General features: G+C 35.2%; 1 protein-coding gene across 1 annotated transcript; it reads right to left on the reverse strand.

Moving 5' to 3' along the window:
* Positions 1-492: 492 nt before the first annotated feature.
* Positions 493-21,946, reverse strand: LOC131034869 (BTB/POZ domain and ankyrin repeat-containing protein NPR1). The gene is made up of 4 exons (XM_057966466.2): positions 20,861-21,946; positions 11,348-12,095; positions 1,688-1,888; positions 493-1,600 (listed from the first exon to the last, which is right to left on the reverse strand). Exons 1-4 carry the CDS (start codon positions 21,425-21,427, stop codon positions 1,332-1,334), a joined length of 1,785 nt encoding a protein of 594 aa, XP_057822449.1. The 5' UTR covers positions 21,428-21,946; the 3' UTR covers positions 493-1,331.
* Between the last annotated feature and the right edge of the window lie 1,890 nt (positions 21,947-23,836).

The raw sequence follows: 23,836 nt of genomic DNA on the forward strand, positions 1-23,836 counted from the left end.
ATCAATGACAACATATAATTAAGCAATCTCTATGCAAAATGCCAATAAACTCAAAATGCCAACAAGTTTGACATGCAAATCATTGTCAATTTAAAAATAAAAAGTTATTAACACTCAGTTTATTACACTACATCTCCATCTCTATCCATTGTTATTTACTAACTAATATCAAAAACAACAATATCAACAATAACATGAATACCTTTTACTGGTTCAATTGACATCAATGACAACATATAATTAAGCAATCTCTATGCAAAATGCCAATAAACTCAAAATGCCAACAAGTTTGACATGCAAATCATTGTCAATTTAAAAATAAAAAGTTATTAACACTCAGTTTATTACACTGCATCTCCATCTCTATCCATTGTTATAACTATAAAATACCTCCAGATAATAAAAAAAAATTATATTGTAAATTATATGGCACTTAAAAGGCACCTGCTATATTGCTCTCCAAATCAAAACTCACAATAACAAGGCACATCAAACGATCAAAACTCTGCACCCAATGGTACTAATAGTTATAATTTTCTCACACAAAAGCAATCTATAAATACAACAATATGCAGAGCTCTGCAGTGGAAAATAACAACAGAAATATTGTAATGCAACTTTGAAGCCACAGTTGGTCATGTGGGCTACACTTGCAACTTGTTGGACGGATGAATGAAAGAGAGTAAACCAAACATTTGCAGTGACTTCTGGGCATACAACTCCGGAATCTTCCAGCAAAGTCTACAACTTCAACCTGTTGGTTTATAATACACAAAGTTACTTACAAAGTACGCTTGGAGGACAAGTTGGTCAATGCCATTGTTAGGCATTAATCATGGAAGCCATCTAACCCACACAAAATATAGTTGGCAAGTGAGATGCAGACTCCACTTAGATGAATTCATATTCTCACTGGCCTATGCAATTTTGTTAAAATGAGGTGTCCCGCTTATCCTCTCTGTCCAAGCAACATAGAAATAAATTTTAACTAAGGTCACATGCTGTATGATTTCTTAACTCACTAATACTCCTGTTGTTATTGTTCTTTGGTAACATTTCTGCTGTCAAACTGTGCTGAAACTTACTATAACTCAACTATAAAGCTATGTGAAGTGTGAAGGATAGAAACATCTCTTGCTCAAAGCTTTACCACCTTAAGAGACAAGACACTGTTACTAACCCACGCACTGCAATAAATCCTTTGAAGTGGACATTATTGTAAAAGCTCCAACCCACCATTTATCAAAGCAGAATAGGAGCACCCAAACACTTCTTTGTTGCATGTTTCCATTTGTTTGTTGCATGTTATGTACAAAGATATCTCAAAGAATTTACTGTATTTTTTGAACTTTTTTATGTCTCTGACCATCTCTTAGAGATGATGATGATGATGATGACGACAGACTTGATTTTTGAAATTCTTCTTTATCCTGCATGAAAGCCTCTGATACAACAGCCTTAAGTTCATCATAGCGTTGTCTTTTTAGTCTCTGCTCTTCTGAAGTGCCTTTCTCTAAAGAAGCAAACTCTGACATATCATCATCCATGATCTTATTCAGGACATCTGAACAACGAGGAAAGAAGCGCTTACCCAATTCAACTGCAAGAAGAACAAATGCATAAATAAGAGAAGACTTAATTATAAATAACATATATATCATAGAGAGAAGAGAAGCTCAAGGCACACCAGTTTTTGACAGGGCCTTCATCCTGGAAAGGTGTTCCTTGTTGATTGCAATGGGTGTCACATTAAGATCTACACTGCCCCCCCGATTCACTGTTGCAAGATTAGAAGATCCATTACATGTGAACTCTGAAGTTGAATCCACATGAGCAATATCCATTACTAGTTTTGCTTCCAAAGGAAACAGAAGCCTTGCCAGAGCAACTGTACAATAAAAAGTCAAAAAAGTTAATCAGAAACTGCCCAATACATATGCTTATTTAATAACTAATTGAAAATCAAACCTTCAGAACTAGTTTTTGACAAAGTACACACAGATATCTCTAAACCGGCATTTGGTCCCCGTATTGAGTCCATGAAGCATGTTGATGATATCAGAATACATTGTAGACTACCCTAAATAAACAAAGTTACAATTTCCCAAGGAAACTTGTCTATCGTATCCAAAACATGATATCAGAATACACTGTAGACTACCCTAAATAAACCTGTTTTCTCTTAGATTTCTCATTTATTATTGTAATCTTCAGCATCTTCAAGCCACCCCATTGTTCTGAAACAACATTGTCAGATGATCTGATGGTAGATCTATCTCACCCAAGATTCTACAAATCCAAATCGCTTTGCATTCTGCTCCTGGTGTTTCCTTGCACTCCGCCTTGGTGAAGAAAAGACATCACCTACTTTTTACTCACCCAAGAAAGTGCTCTGGAGCCCTAGCCTGCATCCGTGTATCCTATCAAGTAAAAGTTTTTATTTGTGTTTTTTAGTACAAATTTATATGCACGTATTTTGACCCTTGGCCTGCTCTCCCTATCACTTGAATGTTTGTTCTTCAAATGCCAGAAGTGAATCTTTACAAAATGTGTTTATGTTGCTCTAGTTATTAGCAAAATGCTAGTAGTTAGCACCCCACACACATGCATCTCAACATGGACAGGTACATTTCTTGTGGTAATCAAGCATTGTGAGAGTAGGGATGGTAATATTCATTTTTCTTTTCTTGGCATTCTGTCAATATTTACAACAAGGACAGAAAAAATTGGGTTTCCATTACAAAGGAGAGACATTAATTGGAATCGCTTGTGTTGCTTTGGTCAATCTTTATAGTCCCTACATAACCACAACAAGAGTTACTATTGAGCTCTTAGATTTTAGGACTGACTCTGTATTTTTTTGAATGCTGATCCTTTGGCATTTTGTGGATGAGTCAACTCTAAATCAATCTAAATTTGAGGCCAAATGCAAGCTAGAATTTATTAACCAGACCATCTAATAGATGTCTGTTTGACTTCAAACATTACATGCAGAAGTCAATTAATATGCTTACCACTGAGCACAAGCAGCAAATCTGAATGATCAAAAGAAGGGAAATAGTGAATTTGCAAAGAAACGCAGTTCATAATTTAGAAAACATGATGCCTGTTACTATTCTATCTTCAATTGGGAAAAAAAATAAGTAAAAATTGCTGGATAATTTCTTGAACCACCAAAGGCTCTCCATGGCAATGTCTTCCAGAAAAAATACAGATTGTTTACTCATTGCATCAATTTTACCCAATGATGCAGCCTAGGCAGAGGGGTCAACTGAACAACTGCCTAAACCTAGCAGCCTCAAACTTACAAATGTATGCATCCACCAAACAAAAGAAAAGACAATGTTTTACTGCATTAAAATTATGAAACATCTGCCTGTCAAAGGCTTACAATATGCCCAAAAGAATATAAACTCATTATACGACACAGAAAAATAAGACAAAAGATTCTTTGTTGCCCAGTATGGATGATAAATCTGGTTGATCTCTTTCTTCACCTGATTTCCCCTCTCTTCATCAAGACAGACTGCTGTCTTTTTTTCTCACACATGCCCCTTCTTGTTTTTCCTCTTTCTTGCCTGAACATTCCTGATCTGTCTTGATTAGGGCAAATTTTTTGTCCAAAACAGCCTGCCCACGTTTTTCTACATGCCCCAAACTCTCATAGAGGTTTGTCTTCGTCTTATTGGCCCTAAATATCACATGGATGATTGGATAAAAGTTTCAATCATTAAACTCCGATCAGGCTTCTGCCATAATAGTTTTGCCTTCTTGATGGGCCAATATAAACAAGATCGGCAAGCATTCAACTTCCCAATCTGCAGATGTTTGAAACTAGCAATAAAATCTTGATGGAGATTTTATGCATGTGTTTCATAAAATGCCTTCAGGATAGAATGCAACCAAGAAAACTTGCAGCTTGTGCTAACAGACTGAAAGCATCAAATAAAATGACCAGGACACGATATCACCAGGTGTCAGCATGAGTCATCTCTGCTAGCTTCAACAGGCTGTTACTAGCATGCTAAAATTGTCTACAGGTATTCTCTAAGACTTTAAACTGACCTTAAGTGTGCCATAGGTTGACTGACTGTAAGTGTGCCGTAGGTCAATAACAGGTAGATTACAAGTGTGCATGGGTGATTTCTGTTATTGCCATAGTCAGTTGGAATGGTCCCTTGACTTCCATGACTAATCTGCTCTCAAAAACCCAAAATCTTATTAGCTATATTTATTTTATATTTTTTGGTGATGCAAGATTGCTTGTCAACCTAGATGCTCCTGAATCAAACATAGTTGGTAAGTGAAATGAACCATAAGCTCCTACTCATGAAAATTATGTGGAATCTTGAGCTAAGATTCTAAGCTTAACAACTTCCGATGCATTCACCTGCTTCTTCAATTTTTTTGTTCTTTCATTTCAGCAAATACTCTTTGTAGTCCTTCCCTCTTGTCTCGTTGATTGTTCAGAAGGCATACACAACTTCTACCTCATCAATTACCTTCTCAAGCAACTGACATAACCCAATCCTCCATTAATGAACTTGAGCCTGTACTTGTTTCTCTTGTTGCTTGTCCTCATAATAAGGATAGAAATCAACAATATTAAAAATTGGCAAGATATCTACATTTGGGAGGTCTATCTCGTAGACCTTTGTTGCAAACGTCTTCAAGACTTTACAAGGTCCGATCTTTTTCCATTCTAACTTGTTATAAGTTCCTTTTAGAAACCTTTCCTTCCTCAAATGAGCTGAGACCAATTCTCCAACTTCAAATTGTTGTTTTCTTTTCTTAAGATTAACATGCTGCTTGTATTTTATCGTTCTCTTCTCCTGATTCTCCTTCACTTGCTTGTGTAACTCATGCATATATTCAACAAAACCCTCTAGAGAACACTTATTACTTCCCAAATCATTCTACTCCTCAACTCATCTACTCCTTTAGAGCTGTATTCAAACATAACTTGAAAATGACTCTTCATTGTACTTTTAGTAACTAAATTTTTGCATGCAAACTCAACATGCGCAAAAACAGTATCCCACATTATCGACTTTTTCCCAACTAAGTATGTCAACATGTTTCTAAGACTTCTATTGACAATCTCATTTTGCCCATCCATTTGTGTATTGTAGGCTGAACTGAAAATCAATCTAGTGCCTAAATTACTCCACAAAGTATACCAAAAATAGCCCAGAGATTTATATACCTCTAGGAGAAAATGCTCTTCAGCAAAACATGCAATCTTACCATCTCCCCAAAGATCAAAGTAGCAACATGAACGGCAACACTTAATTTCTTGCAAGCTATAAAGTCTGCCATATTTAAAATCTATCTAAAACAATAAATATAGAGGCATTGCCTCTTTGGATTCTTGGTAGCCAAGATCAAAATCCATACATCTTCCCATGGTCTTTCGAACATGGGAAATGTCTATTACAAACTTGTATTTTGACTCGTTTCGTTGCCATATTGGCAAACTCTATAACTTTACACAACATTCTTCATGTCCACACTAATATTGAGCAATCATAACTCTCACACAATTGTACCCAACTTTTGTCCACCACAAAGTGTCCAGCTACACCTTCACTATGTTTCTCTCACCAAATTCTACCTCATTGAACCATAAAGTATGCACAATCATCGTGCTTTGCAGCAAACCTTCTTATTTAAAGTAATCCAGCCTCAGAGACCTATCCATGTTAATTGGGCTCTTGCACACTACCCAAGCTTCCAAAATCATCCCTCATATAACTCTAGTATGGAGTCAATCAATGACCTCTACTACCATTTTATGAAACAAAAGGCACCTTCTAATGAAAGCATTAACAACCCTATGCAATCTTCAACTCCTATGCTTTATGGAAAATGACCAACAGTGAAGAAACCCAACCCATTTCAAATGCTTTTGACTTGACTTACTTTGGCTGTTTATAAACCATACATAATGCTTGATGGTCCATGAATAAAACAAACTCCTTGGATAGAAAAAGTGCCTCCACTTCTTCAATGCATGAACAATTATATAAAACTCTTGGTTGTAAACTAAATACGTCTTCCTCGTTTCATTCAACTTCTAACTAAGTAGGTAATAAGTTTACCTTCTTGACTCAAAACTCCACCAATTGCTGTCCCACTAGCATCACAATCAACTTGAAACACTTTGTTGAAGTTTGGTAATGTTAGAAGTGGCTGTTCTCTTGCCTTTTTCTCTATGTTGCAAAGTATGACAAGGCCCCCTATACACGTATGGGGTTTGATTTGAGGCCGGATCTGGGGTTAGGGCAGTCATGAATGAGCCACAGGAAACTCAAGGTACTTGAGACGAACCGTGGAACAAAAGAAATTCTCATGTATGCATCTTTTAATTTTTTAACTTTCTTACTTTTCTTCGACTACTATATATTATAAATTTTGTTTTGTAATTGCAAATGTTTCATGTAAATTCAATAGGTTGCAAGTGATTCTTCAGCTGAGCAGAATAGGAGTACAAATTCCTTTATTGACTCTGTTACAACCACAATCAATTGGGTGCAAAAAAAGCAAAAGATTTGGTCTTTGCACGCTCCAACTTGCATCTCTTGTCACATAAGAGCCCTAATTACAAAAAGGGTGTCACAAGGAATTGGGATCTAACTCCTAAGTGTGCCAACTTAGAAACTATAGTTGCACAACTTGCCAAAGTCTCTATAAATGAAGCAACTTTTGCATATGATATGGCTGGTGGAAGTGACATTTCCATTGATTGTTGTTCATATGAAATTGAATTAAATGCCACCTTTGATGTTCTTGATGAAGAAGAACATGAAAACTATTAAATATTGATCATAATTTTCATTTTGTATTGACATTTTAGATCACCAAATTATCATATTGTGAATTTATGAGTATTTTCCTTTTTACAAATCACGAGGTATTTAAATATCCCATTCATTGGAAATTATAAGTATTATTGTTCTTATAATTTGTAAATTTATAATGTATATGTATATATGAACCCATACCCATACCTAATGGGAAAAAAGTGTATTCAGACCTCAAATCTGTACTTTTCCCCATACAAGGGCGACTTAGCAAAGTTTTTTATTTAAAGCTATGTAACCTCGGGACACGTCCCCGGCTTGAAAACCCCCATTCCAGTCCCAGGGACGTTTTGGGGACTTGGGGACGGCCAAAGGACGTTTCCCCCCATCCCCAAATTCCCAAGAATTTAGAGGGGACGTCTGCCCTAGTTGTGGGGGACGTCTGTACGTCCCGGGGACGGCTGGGACGTCCCCAATCCATCCCGAGGATGGCGAGACGTCCCCCACATCTAAGACTATTAAAAAATATTAAAAAAATCAAAAATGTCGTATTGTCAATTTTTTTTTAATTTTCTAATATGGGCCCCTATTAATTCAAATTGTTATTAAAAAAATTAAAAGGCAACATTAATGAAATTTTAAATTTATTAAAATTTAATTCATATCACACATTTAAAATTAATTCATACTATAAATAGAAAATATTAAATTGTTAAATTAATTGTTAAACATTTAAAATTTAAAATTAATAAATAATAAATTATAAATAGGAAATCAAAATAAAAGAATATTAATTCATTAGTACTATTTTGATTTTCATATCGTAATTGACAATGAAACAGTGTAGCCTTTGGGCATTTTGACATTTTGTATGTTATTTCTTTAATATCTATTATGATATGCATATTGACAATGTGAATGAATTGAAATTTTGAATTATGAATGCATAATTGCATATCGAGTATTGACAATGTTGTATGTTCAGAATTTACATTCTAAAATGTTTTCATAGTATCATGCACATGCTATATCCATGTTTTCATATGAAAATAATGTATATATGCATGCTTTATTTATGTTTTCATATGAACATTTAGAATTTTCCAATATTTTTTAAATTTTCCTTATATTTTATATAGCCGTCCCCAAATTTGGCAAAAAAAATTTGCCATCCCGGAAACGCATTCCGTCATCCCCTGCCATCCCCGTCCTGAAAACTCGGGGTAACATAGATTTAAAGTTGAAAGATCTTCTCTACAACTGTCCAAATAAGTTATTTCCTACCACCCTTCATTGTTTTCCATGATAGAAACTTGCCAAACCATGGAAACTTTTGCCTCTAACATATTTCTTGGTAATGGCCATTCCATATTCAGTCACTTTCTCAAATCCAATCAACTTTTCCTTCATAAAGATGAATCTTTTTAAGTTGACCAGCAACTTCCCTTCCCTCAATCTTTGAAAAAATAACCTTGATCCATCAAGTGTTCCTATTTACTTTTACTAAATATCAAGATATCACCCAAATAATTTGTTGCACACTTACCAAGAAATGGTTTCAGCACATCATTCATCAGCCTCATGAACATGATTGGTGAATTTGTCACTCTAAATGGCATAATGAGTCACTCATACAACCCATCCTTTGTCTTGAATGTAGTTTTCCACCTATCCTCTTCTCTAATCCAGATATGATAATATCCACTCTTCAAATATATTTGTGAAGCGCTTAGCTCCACTCAAGGAATCCGTCAAGTCATCCATATGTAGCAATGGAAATCTATATTTGATGATTATATTGTTGATGGTTCGTAAACTCATGCACATATGCCATTATCCATTCTTCTTGGGTGCTAATAGGGTTGAAATCACTCATGAACTCAAACTCTCTCTAATCAAACCCTTGTCCAACAACTCTTGGACTTGCCTTCTCACCTTACTATCCATAGGTGTTTCCCTGTATGCTGCCTTATTCAGTAAGATTGATCTAAGAATTAACCTTAGAAATAACTTCAGCATATTCCTCCAACAAACACTTCACCTAAATGAATTTCATCCACTCTACCCACAATCCCAATATCCATGGCTTTTGGAAATGAAAGAAAACAAACTTTTTCATTCTTTGCCACTCTTAGAAATTGTTTTCCTTAGACCAAACAAACCTTATGACTGTTGTCCACTTCTCCTTTTTTCTTCAATGGGATCAATTCAAACTTTCTTTCATCATGTATAGCTTCTTTATCAATCTGCCAAGGGTTTCTAACAAGACATGATAAAAATCCATTGACATAATATCATATATAATCTTATCCTTATAGGAACCAATTTCAAAATTCATAATATGTTGTTCAATTACCAAGATTTGAGTAATCAATCTTCTTTAACCCAAGCTTCTCTACCATCTCTCCACCAAATGTTCATACTAATTGCCTCTAGATTGGCATATGATTCTGAAAAGACTCTTTAAATCAGCTCATTCTCTTTCTTGGCGAGTTTCAACAGTTCTCCCCTCAACATGAGAGCTTCTCCATGCTCTAGTTCTTCCATGGTTGGGTGAAGTAACACTCTCTTCATCTACTTGGGCAATATGATTCCTAGCCTCATTTCATTTAATACCATTACGCTACACTTGTGGGCATTCAAATGCTCTATGATCCACTTCTCCACACCTATAAGATGTTTCCATGAATCCTCTGCCATAGTAGTCCTTTTGAAAAATTGAAATTCCCACTTCCTCTCAGGTTTTGTCAAGAATGGCTATTTAGAGAATGATTGCTTCTCTTTCTTGTGTATGACCTATAAGATGTTTCCATGAATCCTCTGCTATAGTAGTCCTTTTGAAAAATTGAAATTCCCACTTCCTCTCAGGTTTTGTCAAGAATGGCTATTTAGAGAATGATTGCTTCTCTTTCTTGTGTATGCTGTTATTTTCTTGTCTTCTTCCTCTAGAGAACAGTCCTCTCCCTCTAGAAGAATTTTGTTGTCTCCTAGACAACTACTCTTCTACTTTAAAGCACATTGATAGGTTTCTTCCATTGTCTCAATCTCATCACACCAAATTCATCTTGAATAGAAATATAGAAACCATTAACATTCATCCTCCACATAACCAACCTGAATGGTGAGCTTGTAGAATTCTTCCATGTGATCTTTCACATTCATCTCCTTTTTTATCAGATTTTAAATTTCTTGAAATTTATCTGATAATCTAAAGGCAAGAACTTGGCCATCAACTTTGCAACCATCCTATACCAAGATTTGATTTTCTATTTACCTATCCTTTGTCCTATTTATACACAATCCACAAACCACACATGATACAGGCAAACGTCCCTCCATAGAATCATAGTCAGTAATTTTCTATATCAATGATCCAATCTGTATGCTCCTCATGGCTTAAGCTTCCAAATTTAGCTTACAAACCAGCACACAATAGCTTTTAAAAATCTACTCTTAGGTTCATCGATCAGCTCTTTTACTTCAATCTTTTGATCTTCTGCTCCTTCATCATCACTTATTTCTTCAACATGGGTTCCTCTTGTTTATGTTGTTTCCAATGAATGATTGGATGAGCATTTACAATCATCAAACTCCAATCAATCATTTGCCAAAACGGTCCTGGCTTATTGATGGGCTATTAAAAAATAGATTAATAAGTATTCAACTTCCCAATCTGCAAGTGTTTTAAACTCCCAATGAAATCTTGATGGGCCATTTATGAATGCCAATTGTTTTATGAAAAGCCTACACAAATAAAATGCAACCAATAAAACATGTGACCCGTGATGACACACTGGAAGCATAATATAAGAATAGGACAAAAGATATTGCCAACTGTCATAATGAATCATTTCTGCCAGCTTCAACAAGCTGTTAGAATTATGTGACAGGTGGGTATTCTGTAAGGCTGTTGTAACTACAAGTGTAACTGGGAGTTTCCTGCTGCTACCAAAGTCAGCGAGAAAAATCACTTCACTTCCATGACTCATCTGCTCCCAACACAGAAAATCGTCTGAGTCATATTAATTCTATAGTTTTTGGTGATGCGAGATTGCTTGCCTACATCACAATGACAAGATTCGGGATGAATTTTTTGCAAAGGCCTCCTGTGCCCCAGAGATGAAATTCTCATAGACTTACGTATGGCCCTAGTTACTCGTTTTGTTTTAGTATCTTCTCAATTGGCCCAGACCTTAGAGTTCATTAAAGTCACGAGGCTACAAAGGATGGTAGGCAAAATAATTATTTTTAAATCAATCAATATAAATAAAATTTACATATACAAGTATCTTTGATAAGCCTTAAGGAAATCCATCTCACCAAGCTGTTAATGCCACAAAAGCAGATGACAAGTCGGTTATAGTTAGCAACTATTACTCATTACTCAGATGAGTAGAGCATGGCATATGCTAATTAAAAATATAATAATATTCTGTATCATGTGAATGCAGTATGGAATAGATGATTGCCAAATATGCAATCATAACTAGAAACAAAATTTGATCATCTTGTTGCAAGTGAAAAACTAATAACTCAAAGCTCACCTCTATTTTCCAGGTAAAGCAATCTCATGCGTAAATCATCTCCTGCCAGGGCAAGAGAATGAGATGCATCTCCCAAGAGTGGTTCCCTTCTCTCTGCCTGTTCAAGTATCTCAATGCATAGCCTGTCGTTTGGAGTCTTCTTGCCTGTTGCTGTTGAGCTATTGTAATCGATAGCTCTAGTAAGTCTCCTCAAGATCTGAAGAGCATTTCTTCCATCTTTTGTTACTTCAGAAGGATCAGCTCCTTTTGTTAAAAGTGACACGAGTATGGCAGGTTCTTTGCGCATTGCAGCTATATGAAGCACTGAGTATCCTCTGGCATTTATAAGATTAACATCAGAATTTCCAAGCTCCAACAGCTCTCTTGTAATCTTTGAATCACAATATGCCGCTGCATAATGCAGAGCATAAGCATCATCAAGAGTAACTGGGCCCTCAGTCAACAGCATTCTCACCAACTCGACATCATCAGAGTCAAGTGCTCTCTGTATTCTCCTGACATTTTTGTAATGCAGAGAGATTGTATCTCTTATTTCCAAACCCAATTGTGACCGTTGCTCACCAAGTTGAACAACTACCTGTGGAGGGAGCTCCTTCTCAAAAGCTGTATGATCAATATCAGATCTCGCCACTAGCTCAAGGCACTTTGTCAACAATGGATCATTTCCATTCTGACATTTATTTGCTACTGCCAGTATTGGGATGACGTCCTCTGGATAAGCATTCTCCACAATCTCTAGGAGATGCCGCTGCACCAAGTAAAGGCAACGTCAGATTGTCCTAATTAGGAATACATGTACAAACAATATATCTCTTGTGCAATACCAGAAACAAGATAAGCAAAATATCTATCCTATGAGATTACATCTCATCACATCGAAGGATTCATTTCATTATTCAACTGCTTCAAAACTATCAAAGGATGGAGAGATGAAAAATCTCACTTAAAAATGAACTTTAAGTCAGAAACACTGTTCCCTCAAACTTTCATATATGATCCTTTGTGCATATACAGAAAACAATAAGAAACCAGAGATCCACAAAGACCATGGAGATGCTCTGATTATACAAAAAGCTCAGAAAAGTATAAAATTAAGGCATGTGAATACAGAAAAAAAATCAACTAGAATATACAGCCTCTCAAGAAACAATATATAAGAGCAATGCCAGTTGGCTCGTGAAAGAGGGTTAGGGAGGGTAGTCTGGCAGAAAGAAAGAAACATCAAAGCATTCTGAGATGCAAAACTTTTGACATGATTTTTTAGTTTTTATTTTCTACTTTACGAAAAAAGCAAATGTATCCCATTGGAGCAATTAACTGAGAGCAAATGAATAGCAATTCTGTTATATTTGTGCTTTTTACTTGATGTTGGATCTCGTGTCTTGTATATCATTTGATTTTAAGGATGTTATGAGATCTCAAGGTGAATGTACATGAAAAAAGTAGCATTACATCAGATGTATTTCTGAATAAGAATCAATGAGTAATTCGTACTCAACACTGTTATTGATTGAACCTTGTTATGTTAGCCAAATGTGGTAATTACTAATTACAGATATGGATTCCTCCAATTGAACAAAACTTGCCCAATACATATATCAAGAAGACTGGCAAAATCATGTGTAACATAGATAACAAATATCACTGCAATCTGAAAACACCTAAACAACAATTTGCTGGAATCTTTTTATCTTGAAAATAGCATCTTTTGACTTTTAAGGAGCCACTCAATAAATATGTGTTGTCACAAATGTCTATGATCTTCAATCCATCTATGACAGCAAGTACATGAATACTCAGTCACTGACGCCTTCTGAGTTGATCATGTTTTTTAATGATGTTCTCCAATAGAATTTGTTCAAGCACAGTAAGAAGGAAGGATATGATTCAGTTGTCCACATAACCAATGTTAATAAAAAACCATGACAATTTTGGGAAGGTCTTTCTAATAATTCTTAAGATTAATTCAGCATTTTTGAGTAGTTAAAAGATAGAAGACAACCACGTGCACGCTTACCTTTAAATGGTATATACACCGATATTTCTTCTTTGGGAAGTTTATTATTTTAAAAATGATATTACAGCATTGCAGAATTGGCACATTTAAACCCAAATACAAACATTTTTTATTTCATTCTTTATTGCTGTGTAGGAAAACTCTTATCCTTTCAGGGTTGAGTAAATTGAATTATATAGCCATATATTCACCAAAAGTAGCTGGAAACAATAATTGGATAAGAAGACAAACAGTGGTTATTTAAACATGTAATCGCTTGTTCTTTTATATGTTACACTCACAAAACGTGTCATATCTTCTCCAAAAGCTTTTCATTGATTTCTAAGTTTGAGTATTCCTCTTCCCTAGTTGTGGGTATGGTCCTATCAGCTTTGTGTTGAGACTAATCACCATATTTTGCAGAGTTAGAGATTATGCTGTCTCTATTCTCTTCAGGAGCATTTCATTTTCTTGTTTCTAGTCTCCTATGAAATCTATGGAAGGTATTATTCTTTATTGGTGGCTCTCTTCCCACTTTCTTCCACTACCCTGATCAGAGGTGCTTGGCCCTTTTTCTTTGTGAGATCTCTAGGTTTGAGCATAGGTCTCTCAGTAGTGATCCCAATTCTAGCAAATTGATTACTTCTTTCTTTCAACCTGTTATAAGAGGTGTCAAGCACGCTTTAGGCACTACTGCTTCATGAATGGACAGGTATAGATTGGTGAGGCATTGCTCTTCCCTCTACGACTAAGGCTCCTCACCACCCCGGTTCTCACTCTAGTGGTTGTGGATCTATCTTGTCTCAACATTGGCTACCCTCCCTCACCTCCCTTCCATGGTGTATTTCACAGAGGAAGGATTAGATTACCAGTTTTTTACCACTACCAACAGTTCTTCGGTTTCAAATGTTATCCAGGATTGTCCATCCTAGCTCCCTTAACTTTTTGTGGACTCTCCCCAGTGAACATTCTCAAACACTGCATTGGTACTCCCACTAAAATCAATGAAATTTTTATTGGCTTTTCCAACATGTATTGGAAATGGAATGCTGACACTTGAGGGTCTTGATTCCCTGCATGGATGGTCTTCTTCTATTTAATACCTTTCAAGGTCTTCCCCACATTAGTCTTTTTATAGTTGCACTTGCTTGAGGGTAATGCTCATTTTTAGGTTAGCCCCCATGTGTGCTTGCTTTATGTTTAGGGCCTCCTTTTGGCTCTAGTCCTTTGCTATTGCATCTGATGTACATTCCAGTCCCATGTATTTATTTTTGGTCATTTGTGGACACTATTTATTTTCTTTCTTTCTTTCTTTCTTAACCCAACTATCATGGGTATGCTATCATATACCCAAGTCTTAAGGGGAATACACTAGGAATATCCCACAAAGCTTCAACATAAACATTGAATGGATTCTCTCTTCTTCCACTTTCTTTTAAACCTGTATTTGGAACAAATTAATTCAATAGAAATCTTAACTTCTATGTTGTAATCAAAATCACTAATGAATGATAGGCCTTGATTAGCATGGACCTCAATGCTTTTCCCAAGTTACTTTTCTTCTTTGTATGTACAAATCTCTGCTATCCACCATTCCATTCATTCAACAAATTGATATTGATTGGCAGTTCCACCTTGGAACTTATTTTCATACATACTAGAGTTTACCTCATCTTGACATGATTTCAAATTCCCACTTGCCAGTGTCAAGTCACTCATCAGCTTAAATACCCATGATTTCTCTCGTTCTACCATTTTCTTGTTGTTCTAAGGAATCGATTCCATATATTATGTATCATCAACTGAGAGGAAAAGAGCAGGCTATTTATGACTTTGTAAGGGGCCGCATCTCTTTCTTCTAGTGCATCTCAAATCAACTGAAAATGTGATTCACTTTCCTACTTGTATGGTTATAAATTCTCAAAACCTGGAATCAACCACAATCTCACATCTAGTGTTGCATACTATTAGTAACCTGCTACTCTAAATTATAACTTTTTTCGCATGCCATCCCTAAGAAGAATAGATAAACATTTCAACTGCCAAGGAGTTTTGTCTAGGCTTTTTACAACTATCAATACTCTTGCATTCAATGCTTCTGACATCATCATTTTGGCTTACTATGCCATCTAAAATTTGTTATTTTTCTTGGACCACTTACAACTCAAACGTAGGACCTCCCATGAACATGATGAGATGTTCTAATATTAAACACAAACCTATAGAGCCTTCTGTGCGCTATGGTGTGGATTGTTCTTCCAACAAAATCCTGCAAAGCAACAGTTTCTAATGTCTGCCAGTCCTTCACAAGCAGGTACTTATTTTTCCATCATATGCCAGTTCCCCTATAAACTGTACTAAAGTAACAATCGATTAAATGGATGGATCCACTACCCATCAATCTTCCTTTATTTTTTGTTGTTCTTACTTTTGTTTGGTTTGTAACTGTCGGATTTGGACACTTCTAATTTTTGGCTGGTTCTTTCCTTTTTGTGGGGCTGTTGGCAGTTTTTGGAGGGAATGTTTTTTATTTTGGATGGAGAGCGTTGTGCTAAAGCTTGGGATTGTAAACCTTTTTTTTTTTTGGAATCAAAAGAATGGACATTACTTTGTTTTCTATTTCTCTATTGTTTTTTATTTATGTATTTCTGATGCAGCAAATCTGAGCTATGCTTCATTTAGTTAAAGTTATTTGTTGTCTTGTGATGGATAGAACATCTATGACCATTTTATTTTCAGAAGCAGGATCTTTCATGGATTTTATGAATGTAAATAATTGAACAGTTTTACTGAGAGACGAGATGAAAAGGAGTGTAGAGGTACTCTCTGCATCAGTTTTGGTATCAAAGAAGTCAACAATAGCCCAGAGTGGAGTCCATGTGAATTGGGGAGGAAGGGATAGGAGGAATGCTGACCTCCGTAGGAATGTTGCTAATGCATTAGACCCTATGGAGAGGCTTATCGAACCCTTAAAAGCCAAAGTTCTAAGATAAAGGTTGATATTCCTGAATTTAAAGGTGAGCTCAACCCAGATGCATTTCTAGATTGGGTCCAAGAATTAGAGTAGTACTTTGGAATGGAGGATATTGATGAGGGTGATCCAAAAAGAGTGAAAATCGGCACATCCATGTTGAAATTGCATGCAGCCCTCTGGTGGGAGAATGTGTAGATTTTGAGAAGGAGACAAGGGAAAGATAAGATTAGGCTTCAGCCTAACATGCTAAAATATTTGAGAACTCAATTTTTGCCCTCTAATTACCAACAAATTTTTCTTAAAGTTTTTCAAATTTTGAGCAAAAGATCAGTCAATACAGGTTATACTAAATAGTTCATCAGGCTTCAAATTTTAACAGATATACAAAAGAGTGAAGGACAAGTTGCTCCTTGGTATGTGAATGGACTATAGTTTCAACTTCAGGATGAGCTCGCATTGCTGAAAGTGCCTACGATGGATAAAGCTTATGAATATGCATTAAGGGAAGAGGAGAAGCTAAACCAAAAGGACAAATTTAAGAGTAAGAGAGGTGATAACTACCAAAACAAAGGAAGAGGTAGTTCCTCCAAGCCTACTAAAGAAGAAGACCCAGATGAAAGTGTTAAAGCCATATTTTCAAGGAAGGGGAAGCTTTTAGAGGAAGAGGATATGGACAAATCAAAGGAGCAGAAACCCTTGAAGCATTTTATTTGTGATGAATCCCACAAGGCTATAGATTGCCCTCAAAATCCCAAAAAGGTGATGGTAGCCCAAGAAGAAGGAAAACTTTGGTCTGAAGAAGCTGAAGCTGAGTCCAAAGAAAACCTAATGTTGAGAAGAACCTTAATATGTGGAGACAAGCAAACTGCTGAAGCTGATTGGAAGAGCAAATGTAAGGACCAGGTACATAAGGTGATCATAGATTGTGGATCTACTAATAATCTAGTGAGTACAAATATGGTTAACAAATTACAACTTTCTTGTGTTCCAAAATTTAACCCCTACAAGATTTCTTGTTTAAAAAAAGATCATAGTGTGCTTGTGGATAAATCATGCCTTGTAGCATTCAAAATTGGCCCTAATGTGGATGAAGTGCTCTGTGAGGTAGTATCAATGGATGCATGCCATTTGTTGTTGGGCAGGCCTTGGTAGTATGACCGAAATGTAACCCATAAGGGTTGGGAGAATACTTATGAGATTCAGCATAAAGGAAAGAAAACACTCATAAAACCATTGAAAAAAGAGGAATAATTCGAAATGTCAATCTTGTCTCTTATTTCAACTAGCTATAAGAAATTTTGCAATGAGATCAAGGGATCAACTTGTTATTTATTATCCAAAAGAGGCAAGGAATCCTATTAAGATCCAACCTCCTCCAAAGATGCAAAAGTTGTTGAAAAAATATTGTGATACAACTCCAACTGAGCTGTCAAATAGTTTACCTCCTTCGCGAGGTATTACACACCATATTGACTTAGTACCAGGGTCCAAGCTTCCTAATCAAGCTATATATTGATATTCTCTAAAAGAAAATGAAGAAATGAGAAGGCAGATTTGTAAATTGTTAGAAAAAGGGTTCATAAGGGAGAGCATGAGCCCTTGTGCCACACCTGCTTTATTTTCACCTAAAAAGCGAGGCAAATGGAGAATGTGTGTAACTTTAAAGCCCACAACAAAATCAAGGTAAAGTATCGGTACCCCCTTCCCAAAATGGATGACATGTTAGATTGTTTGGCAGGTGCTAAAAAATTTTCCAATGTTGATTTGAGAAGTGGCTACCATCAAACTTGAATCTAAGAATGGGATGAACAGAAGAAAGCATTCAAGGCCAAGGATGAGCTATATGAATGGTTGGTGATGCCTTTTGGAATGTCTAATGCCCCTACCACTTTTATGCACACCATGAACCAAGTATTTAGATCCTACATTGGGAAGTTTGTTATAATCTATTTTGATGATATTCTAATTTTCAGCAAGAGCATGGAAGAACATCTGACACATTCAAAGTGTTTTTGATACTCTTAGAGAGAGATTGTTAATATATCTTGAAAAAAGTGAGTTTTATAGACACAAGTTAGTTTTCCTTGGAAATGTGATTTCAGCAGAAGGAGTAAGCATGTATCCCAATGAGGTTAAGGCTATACTTGAACGGCCTATCCCTCAAAGTATTACAAAAATAAGGATTTTCTCATGGGTTAGTAAACTTCAATAAGAGGTTTGTTAGAAATTTTGGTGGAATAAGTGCTCCCTTGACTAATTGTAATAAAGGAAAGTATTTTTCTTGGACTCAAGGAGCTGAAAGATGTTTTGAAGTGATTGAACAACTTAAAAGGTGACCAAAGTCCCTATACTTGCCTTACCAGAATTTGTGAAAGAATTAACAATTGAGAGTGATGCTTCTGCAGTAGCCGTTGGGGGTGTGTTGGGTCAAGAGGGCAAGCCAATTGCCTACTTTAGTGAGAAGCTAAATGAAACCAAGAAGAGGTATGGTATTTACGATAAAAAATGATACGGTATCATCCAAGACTCCAAACACTGAAATAGTGGAGGCACTACTTGTTGCACAAAGAATTCATTTTGTTGAAAAACAATCAAGCAATAAGATATATCAACTCTCAAGCCAAATTGACACATAAACATGCCAAATGGGTCTCCTTCTTACAGAATTATACATTTGTTTTTCAACATTTGAGTAGTAAAACTAATGTAGTGGCTGATGCTTTAAGTAGAAGATACCACCAGCTCGTCTTAATGACCAATGAGATTGTTGGGTTTGAGGAAAGGAAGGGGAATATGCAGCTAATCCTTATTTCAGCGAAGTTATTCCTGCTCTCAAAGTCCTGCTAATGCAAGGAGTAAATTGTTTGAAAATTACTTGTTGGTAAGTGGATTTTAATTTAAAGGACTCCAACTTTGTATCCCCCAGGATCTAAGAGGGAAAAACTGATTCGAGAAATGCATTCAAATGGCTGGAGGGGGGGAGGGGGGGAGGGGGACGCTTTCGAAGGGACAAAACTTACAGCTTCGTAAGTGAGAATTTTTTTGGCCTCAATTAAGTAAGGGAGAGAATAAATTTGTTTCTACATGTAGATTTTGTCAGGTTTCTAAAGGAGGGCAGCAAAACACAGGTTTATACAAACCTTTATTCGTTCCTGAGGGACCGTGGGTTGACATCTCTATAGATTTTGTGTTGGGCTTACCTTGTACTCAACAAGAAAATGAATCTATTTTTGTTGTTGTCGATCATTCCAAAAGATGGCATGCAAAAAGACCAGATGCAAGTAAGGTTGCTGATTTGTTTTTTAAATAAATTGTCCACTTGCATATAGATTGCCCAAACTATTACTAGTGATTGGGATACAAAGTTTTTGAGTCGCTTTTGGATGACTTTGTGGAGTATAGTTCAGCCTATCACCCTCAAACAAATGGGCAAGACAAGGTTGTAAACAAGACTTTAGGTAATTTGCTTTGATGCTTAGTTGATGAATCCAAGGTAGTGGGACTTGATTTTGGCACAGGTCGAGTTTGCTTTTAGCCCAAGCATCAATAGGTCTACTGGTAAGTCTCCCTTCCATGTTTAAGGGAACAATCCTAAGAGAGTTATTGATCTTATTGATCTTCGAAATGGGAAATGGGAAATGGGTTAGTCAAGATGCTGAGGACTTTGCAAGGCATATACAAGAAGTACAACAAGTGAGGCACAAGCTGCAATTAACCAATGAGCAATATAAAAGGAATGCTGATTTGCATCGGAAGGAGAAAGTATATGAGGGTGAGCAAGTTTTGATATATTTGCATAAAAATAAAAATAAAAATAAAAAGCTCAAGGCACATATAACAAATTGAAACCCAGAAAAGTGGGACCATGCAAAATACTAAAGAAAATTAGTGAGCATGCCTCTTTGTTAGATTTGACTGCAAATTTGGATATCAGTTCTGTTTTCAATGTTGTAGATCTTTGCCCCTACCATGCTGTTTCTGAACAAGTTCCTGATGAAAATGTGTTGAGAGACTTGACCAGTACATTGCCATAGAAAAAAAAGAGAACAAATTGAAAAGATGGTGGATACTAAAATTGCTGCCACAAGAGCCGATAATTATAAGACATATTTGGTCAAATGGGTGGGTTTACCTTATTCCAACAACACATGAATCACTGAAGATGGTGTCATGAAATTTACAAGATTAGACTCTTCTGAATCAGGAGATTAAAAACCTTTCAAAGGCAGGGAAGATAATGAAAAGAGCTGGAGGTATGATTTCCCATATGATCAAGATAAATAGTTGACCGCAGGGGGTATGATTTATGACAAGCAAGGTGCTATTAGTTACTAATAATCATCTCGAACTGTTCAACTGCATAAAAGTAGAGTTATACTACGCTATATGTAATCAATCAACCACAAATATAGGCTCTTAACAATGCATAAACATAATGAATCTTCATGTCTAAAAATCAAAATTTGTTCACGATCATAGACACGACCCTAGTGAACTTCAAAGTAAATATATTGAAAAACTAATGGACTAGTGACTAATCTACCTGGGAGAGAGAAACCAGTTCAGGGATCTGGAAAACATAAGCAGAATAGAGCAACTCCACTGCAAAATCAATGGCAGGTCGACAGACATCATGTGGGCATATAGGATCAACACAAGTACACACCCCAGCTTGAGGCTCTACCAGTTTGCCACTATATAAGTACCCCAGCACTATCATAAATGCTTCGTACCCAACATTCCATTCACTCAACAGCTCCTTCAACTCATACTTCAACCCCTCCCCTGTACTAGTACTAGTACTGCTGTCAGTAGTACTACTAGACCTTGTTGGTGTTGTCTTTTTGGAGAAAAGGTTTCTGAAGAAGGGGCTTCGGACACCCAATATACAGCGGTGAACGGGAACAACTTCATCCCCGACCATAATCTGGGCATCACTGAAATCAGCTTGGTTGTTTGGAGAAATAAGAGTTTGAAAATTTTGGCTGAGGATGTGCAAAGCTTTGACCTCAGGTGTGCAGATCTCGTATGGTGAAGTGGCACAAGACGAGCCCTCCCCTACTGCCATTCCACTAGGATTGGATAAACAGCTGCTTGACGAATAATTCATGGTTGCTGTGGAATTGAATCACAGAAACACCCACAACCTGTTAACCAGACCACTCTCTTCGGCTTCACCTGGATCCTCTCTTCACATAAGGAACATCATGAATGGCATGATTGTTCTGCACTAGAAAGCCGTTGACCTCTGTGGAAATGCCAATATACCAGGACGGATGAATTTACAAACCTTTTTTCTGGTATTGATTTTGGAGTTTGTGTGGCTGGACCAATGTCACCTCTTTTTGACCTGGGTGTCTCTATTTCTGAAAGAACGTGGCTGACCTAATAGTTTTGATCATGTCAAGTTTGATTTCCACACTACTCTCTACTGATAGGCCAGTTCTATAGCAACTTGCTCAAATCAGACGTCGCCGGAAGAATAATTTAATGTTTTTCTCTTCTTTTTTTAATCGGTCAAAGCAGAGTTGTGTGTGTTCAGATTGAATGTTTTACAAGCGTGAAAAAGATTACGCGCCATTACTAGGAAGGTTCTATGTTTGACAGGTTAAAATTGATGTTTGCGCTATTTCTGGGAAAGTTCTATGTATCAGTTAATCCGCTGGATTAATAAAATCGCAGTCAAGTCAATTAAGTTTTACATTTTACTTTACGTTTTGAAATTTTTTAATCGAACTCGCTGTTTCACTTTAGCTGAATGTGGTTGGGTTCAGTTTGCAGAGGACACTAATGAAATCGGTTATTTGCAGAGGACTGTAATGAATTGGGTTATTCGCAGTTATTTATAAATGGAATTTTTTTCTATCAATTGAGGATTTAAATTGTTTAGTTTTGGAGTCAAATTTATTTATTTATATATCATGATTTTAGTGGTTTACAAGAAAGTAAAATGAATATTTCTTATAGGGATAGTTTTTTAACAAATATATTTTTATGAAAATTATAGATAATATTCATTCTTATAAGAAATGGGTTATATGAACTACTAGTCATGAAATATGAGATATTGAGTTGAATGAATGATTTTAATAACATCCACCAAACTAAAGAATCTTTGGAACTACGACGACCATCTATTATTTATCTTTGAATATCATAACTTGATATATTATGAAAATATATCTTTAAGAATATAATATCTTAATTTTTTATTTATACAAATAAATTTGTTTTTTATTATTTTATATTTAATGAATAAAAATTAAAATATTATATTTTAAATTTATGATATTTTCATATTTATCTAAATCTTTAATTTTTTTAATTTTAATAATACAAATATACATAAACAAAAATATCATGCATATCAAAAATATTACTTTGAATAAATTTTAATATTTTAAATCTATTTTAATATACTTAAACTTTTTATATTTTAAAAATATGATTTACAATTAATTTTTTAATTAATTAAATAATTTAATAATTAATTTTCCCATAAGTAAATAAAACTTAAATTTCCAACTAACTCAACCCACAAACATGTAAAATTTATCTTTTTAGCTTAAAATTATATATTATCTTAATAAATTATTATTACCATAACCCAAAAAAAAAAAATTCAATCTTATCCAAAGCACCAGATGAGTATATATTTTATCCTACTTTCAATGACTTATTTTAAAATATTATTATAATAATAATCCAATTTAAAGAACCCATCTATGTGTATTTCAATCTACTTTGGTTACTTGAAAACCGAAACTAATTATAGTGAGTGGATACTATTTTTCCAAGTACCATATAGTTTTGATTCTATTAGCTTAGCACACTTGTCTATTTAAAGAATAGTGGACACTTCCATTTTTCCACTCACAAAACAATAAAATAATTAATATAGTTAATTGATATGGTTAAAAGATTGTAATTTAATTGGGGAATTATATATTTCTTATTCTATTATATAATATATATTTATTTTTTGATATTTAATAAAAGAGAAATATTAATTTTATATAATATCTATTGTTTTTACTTAATTTTTTTAATAGATTTGAATTCATAAAGGATCAAATTTTCAACGTACAATTAAAAAATCTATTATTAATACATCTTTAATTTGTACTTGCAATACCAACAGATTGCTAATAACAATAAACTATAAAAACAATCAAAAACTACTATAAAAACCTCTGAACTTTAAATGGTTTTAAAAAGGGAAATGTGAATGAAGAAGAGTGACTCCCATTAAAGAGAAAACCTGGGTGAGAAGTTACAGATTACTAAATAATAAATTATTATAAAAAGCATTTGATCCAACTTTAAAATCTCTGTCAAAAATGATGTGTACTCCACTAAAATATAGGAGACAAAGAAAAGAATATAATATAATGAAAAAGTCTTCAATCTTCGTATTTTGTACTCCTGCCAAAAAAAAAAGTAATTTACTTTTGGTTTCATCTTGATTGCTACATTTGAACTTATTTTCCATTGGGATTCGTATTGATCTATATGTGGA

Source organism: Cryptomeria japonica, chromosome 10 (assembly GCF_030272615.1).
Source record: "Cryptomeria japonica chromosome 10, Sugi_1.0, whole genome shotgun sequence".
Lineage (NCBI taxonomy): Eukaryota > Viridiplantae > Streptophyta > Pinopsida > Cupressales > Cupressaceae > Cryptomeria > Cryptomeria japonica.

What these genes read in the sequence shown, in the direction of transcription:
- LOC131034869 (XM_057966466.2), bottom strand. Translation starts at nt 21,427, where the DNA reads ATGAATTATTCGTCAAGCAGCTGTTTATCCAATCCTAGTGGAATGGCA. An exon ending in GCTTTACCTGGAAAATAGAG is followed by an intron (nt 1,889 to 11,347) that starts GTGAGCTTTGAG and finishes TTTATTGTACAG; the next exon opens with TTGCTCTGGCAAGGCTTCTG. An exon ending in GAAGGCCCTGTCAAAAACTG is followed by an intron (nt 1,601 to 1,687) that starts GTGTGCCTTGAG and finishes TTCTTCTTGCAG; the next exon opens with TTGAATTGGGTAAGCGCTTC.